Source organism: Nanorana parkeri, unplaced genomic scaffold, assembly GCF_000935625.1.
Source record: "Nanorana parkeri isolate BGI_ZX_2015 unplaced genomic scaffold, ASM93562v1 scaffold614, whole genome shotgun sequence".
NCBI lineage: Eukaryota > Metazoa > Chordata > Amphibia > Anura > Dicroglossidae > Nanorana > Nanorana parkeri.
In genome coordinates this window covers 538,658-543,737 of record NW_017306882.1, presented here as the reverse complement: position 1 = coordinate 543,737, position 5,080 = coordinate 538,658, and the positions used below count along the sequence as shown (strand labels likewise).

Genomic DNA, 5,080 nt, shown 5'->3' with positions numbered 1-5,080 from the left:
CTGGTGAGACCCCTCAGGGCCCTGGTGAGACCCCACAGAGCCCTGGTAAAACCAGGGCTCTGTGGGGTCTCACTAGAGCTTTGATGGGGCCTCACAAGGGTAGCAGGGCTCTGTGGGGTCTAACCAGCCTTGTTAGACCCCACAGAGCCCTGGCAAGACCCCACAGAGCCCTGGTCTCACCAGGGCTCCATGGGGTCTCACCATGGCTTTGTGGGGTCTCACCAAGGCTTTCTGGGGACTCACCAGGGCAGCAGATTTTACATGACACATTTCATTTTTATTTTAGCTGCCTTGTTGTATGTATGTACATATTGTCAACACGTACATATTGTCAATCAGGAGACTCACCGGCTCAAGGGATCCTGTCAGGTAACGAAGGGAAGGGGGAGGAGTCCGGTGACATCAACGTCAACGGACTCCTTTCTCCTTCCCTTCGTTACCCATCACGGACAACTACATCCCCCGACTCCTCCCCCCTTCCCTTCGATAGCCGACAGAGCCACTCGGGGAGGGGGGGAGGAGTCCGGTGACGTCGATGTCCGTGACGTCACCGGATCTCCGACGGAAGACCCGGAAGCCGGCGGAGAGGTGAGTACAGATCAAATGAACGATCAACCGTGGATTTGGCACCCCTACTTAGCGTACCTAGAGCACGCTGACTCGAGTCAGAGCCCGCTGACTTTTTAAAAAAGGGACACCAGAGCACGCTGACTCGAGTATAAGCCGAGGGGGGCACTTTTCAGCCAAAAAAAATGGGCTGAAAAACTCGGCTTATACTCGAGTATATACGGTATTTATTTATTTTTATTTTTTTTCAAAACAAATAGTATCATTGCCAGACGTGTGATATGATTATCCTTCAATGTATTCCCACCATATCCATCCAGTAAACACTAATAACTAGGTGTCCTTACCAGAACTCCACATTTAGTATGGGTGTAGAGCTGCTTCTTGAGTGAGCAGAGGCGTACCTTGTTGGTGGATGCGCATGCATAAGTGAGGTCACTTATTGCATGTTCATCTTGACGCATTTTAAAAAAACACTACCCGTTTTTCTCAAAGGCAACTGATGAGCCACTCCTGCTTCTACAAAGATGATCAGGCCTAGCTGATTAAACTGTCCATACTGCTCCTGGGTTCCAGTAAACGTAGGAATAAATCTCATGTGTTTTTAGCACGTTTTTGTTGCAGGTTTTTTTATGTCTCTTTTGTGCATTTTCCTTTTGGCCAATGATGGTGAAATAAAGTAGAAGTTGCTAGGCGGTGGGGGCTTGTTGTCAAATGCTAAAACACACAAATGCATCTTACATGCATTTTTTACGTGCTCCCATTAAAGACTATGGGGGTAAAAATGCACCATGTAGCACCAAAAGAAGCACCTTTCCAAAAATTGCATTGCATCACATTGTGAATGGGCACCCTGGAGGATAATGCAATTTCGACTGCACAACGGCACAAGTGCCACAAACGGGGTGAACGGGGGCTAAAAGCCAATATCTCACAGTCACAACTTGAATGGAGCTGTTGTCTACAAAGGGAGCAAATCAGCAGGCTGACTGCACATCCATAGATTAGCCTGTGGCTCTGAGGTAATTCTGGCTGACAACTATTGTCAATATTTTTTCAAGCACAGCTGATAATAGTTGAATCGATATTACTGTAGCAGGAGGTTCAGCATGACAGCCAGGCAAATAGCATGTTCAAAATGAGAAGTCAGCAATGGATGGAAGCCTCTATGTTTATTTCAGGTAAGATAATCATTAACTACAAAGTATTCACATAAACATTCAAATAGATCAGACAATGGGTACAAATAAATTACTTTCCAGGCTTGGCACTCATCCCTGCCAAGAAGAGAACAGGGTTATAAATAGGGATGCACCGATACCACTTTTTTAAGGCCGAGTACGAGTACCGATACTTTTTCCCAAGTATACCAATTACCGATACCTTTTCTTAAAGGGACAGGTCACATTTTTTCTAAAGCAATACAAAAATCATGATTTTAGGTCAGTTTCTTAATATTATGAAGAACATGAACACTCTGTAGTGTGGCACAGCTATATCCATTTCTGCATACCTGGCTTTATATTATAAGAACTTTATAATATAAAGCCAGGTATGCAGAATTGGCTACAGCTGTTCCACACTATACAATAATACACTGTTCTGGAGTCTGGACATGTGATAATCTATTTTCCCCACTAGGGGGATACAAGCCTTAGTTAGCAATGGCATGATAAATATTCATTTCATTATTCAATGTCTTTATTTTTATATTATAACATTTATAATATTTTGAATAAAAGACATTGAATAATGAAATGAATATTTATCATGCCATTGCTAACTAAGACTTGTATCCCCCTAGTGGTTTTTCTCCGTCTGCTTCAGCCCCTCCGTGTCACAGCCTAGTCATCTGCTCCATTCTGACCTCTTCTCCCGCTGATTGGCCGATTGGATGATGACAGGCTTCCTCACCAGTCACTCCTGACTGGTGAGGAAGCCTGTCAATCATCCAATCAGCAGGAGAAGAGGTCAGAAAGACTGGAGTAGATGACAGAGGAGGTCGCGGCCATCTTGCTTGATTGAAGACGCGATGGAGGTCCTGTGTGCGGCGGATCCGGGTCCCTGAAGATGGCGGACGCGGCACAGGTACTCGTTTTATGTTTTGGAGTATTTGCACGAGTACTCATGCAAATACTCGGTATCGCGGCCGATACCGATGCTTGTATCGGTGCATCCCTAGTTATAAAAGCCCAAGTAAGGTGCAGAGTGGTGAGGATCTGGGAGATTCTGACGTGTGTATATACAGTGGTGTGTATGGAAAAAGGCTCAGTTATCAGGAGAAATGGCTTCCAGTAGACAGCAGGGTCTTTACTCCGTTTGATGTACACAACAATACCAAAAGAAAGCAAATATTCAGGAACACAGGTCTCCAGAAGGAAACACGATAAAATACTAATTGGATTGTGAGACCATGATTTGTACCCTTTATACTACATTCTTCAAATGAATTCAAATACATAAAGGAGAATGAACCAGATGTGTAAGTAATACCTTTAAGAAAGTGCTCGAGTCTTTGTATTCTTCTTCTTTATAAGGTAAATGTTCTTCCTCCTTTTGTGGTTCAACTGCATCCTGGAAATAAAAATGGAAGTGTACAATTATTTCTACATGACACATACTTACACTTGAATCCTATCTTTAGTTTTTATAGAGTGGGGGATGAATATAAAATCAGGTTTTTTTAAGGCCTATGCCCCACTGGGAAGATTTACACTGTCCATTATTCCTGGTGACAATTGTCAGTATGACAAATAGTGATGGGGAAAAAAATAAAATAAACTACAGGTGTCACTGAAACAGAAGGCGAGGGGAAATCTTCCCATTGGGACAGCTGTTAGTGACAGATTTCCCTCCCTCGATTTGGAATGATGTCTTCCCATTTTCTGTTGTGAAGTCAGGACATGAAGTGAGAGGAAACTTAACAGGGCACAGGCAAACATAAAAAAAAATACGGATTTTAAACCTTTACTACTCAACACATTTTTTTAGTATTTTGACCAAATGCTGAAGATAACCGCACTTCACCTAAGATTTGTATCATAAAACATTGGCATCAGATCCAACAATTAGATGTACATGGAGCATCTTCACACAGAAGCATGATGGCCATGCTGCATCAACCAATTGCAATCCTCTGTCAAAAAAAAAATGTGTGCTCCTTGATCGCTAGGACAAGCATACACACCCATTTACATTGGAACCCGTATAAATATTCAACATGTTAGAATGTATAACACTTTTAGAGGTAAACCATCAAAATCCGATGTCAAAGCATTCAGTGATGCCTATGACAGCTCCATTTCCAGGCACATACAAAATAGTAGTAATTGCAAACCACGAAAATATTCATTTCTGCATACATAGTATTGATTGTAAGGACAAATGCTACAAATGTTTTCCTCAGATGACCACAAAAATCCAATGAAAACATGTTCCTCTGACTGTACCCTCATAGATCAAAATAAATGCTTCTTTATAGGGATGCCCCGATACCGATACTGAGTATTTGGGCGAGTATTTGTACTCGCCCAAATGCTCCGATACTTACCTCCGATACTGGAACTTCTGGTCAGAGGAAGATTTCCTCTGACCGGCAGGGCCGTAAGGCAACATCGAGCCAGCTTCCTGTGCGATCAGGAAGCTGGGTGGCGAGTAATGACCCGCCTCCCAGCTTCCTGATTGGCCAGGAAGTCGACTTCCTGGCCAATCAGCATTAAGCGAGTCGAACAGCCGGCTCGATACTGATTGACTGGGAAGCCAGCATCACAGCCAATCAGCATGGAGCTGGCTTCTTGGCCAATCAGGAAGCTGGGAGGCGGGTCATTACTTGCCGCCTGGCTTACTCATTGGCCGTGAAGCCGGCTCGATGCTCATTGGCTGTTTAGCTGGTTTCCTGGCCAAGCTCAAATCAAGCAGGTTAGACAACATGGAGTCAGCTTCTCGGACAATCAGATTGCCCGGGAAGCTGGCTCCATGGCAGCGGAAGCACCGGTATCAGTACTCGGTATCGACGAGTACCGAAAGCAAAAGTAGCGGTACTCGTACCTGATACACGATATGCTCCTAGGCATTTAGGACCCTGGGCTCCTCAGCCTCCCCGTACCTCCATGCTGCCCCTGTTGTTACCAGACTGCTGTCCACCACAGGGGCACCGCACACTCCAGGTCATCACACCTTGCCACTGCTGTACAACCGGGGGGGCCACCATCTGGCGCCTACTCACGTGCAGGAGGATGGTTGCCTTCCCTGAGTGACGGAAGGGAACCTTGGCCAAGAATCGGGTGGGGGTCCGATAGGGAATCCCTATATGCACTGCAGCAGGTAACCCTGGAGTAGGTCCAAATGCATAGTAGGGTAAGGCTCAGCCCTAAGGCAAACAAACATGAGCCCTTAAAATAACAAACATTACGATGTCCCTGTGTAGCCGGCGGAAACACAAAAAAACTGACTTGGGATGGAAGGAGGAGTCTATTTATTTAATGTGGTTGATGTGTTTCCTGTTGCAGGCAGG

The 5,080-nt window shown here is 44.9% G+C and overlaps 1 protein-coding gene across 1 annotated transcript in view; it reads right to left on the bottom strand.

Moving 5' to 3' along the window:
* Nucleotides 1-5,080, bottom strand: part of METTL14 (methyltransferase like 14) — a 47,959-nt gene that overhangs the window by 33,209 nt on the left and 9,670 nt on the right. The window contains exon 4 of the mRNA XM_018562937.1: nt 3,061-3,141. Coding sequence (XP_018418439.1) covers nt 3,061-3,141 — 81 coding nt within the window. The remainder of the gene's footprint in view (nt 1-3,060; nt 3,142-5,080) is intronic.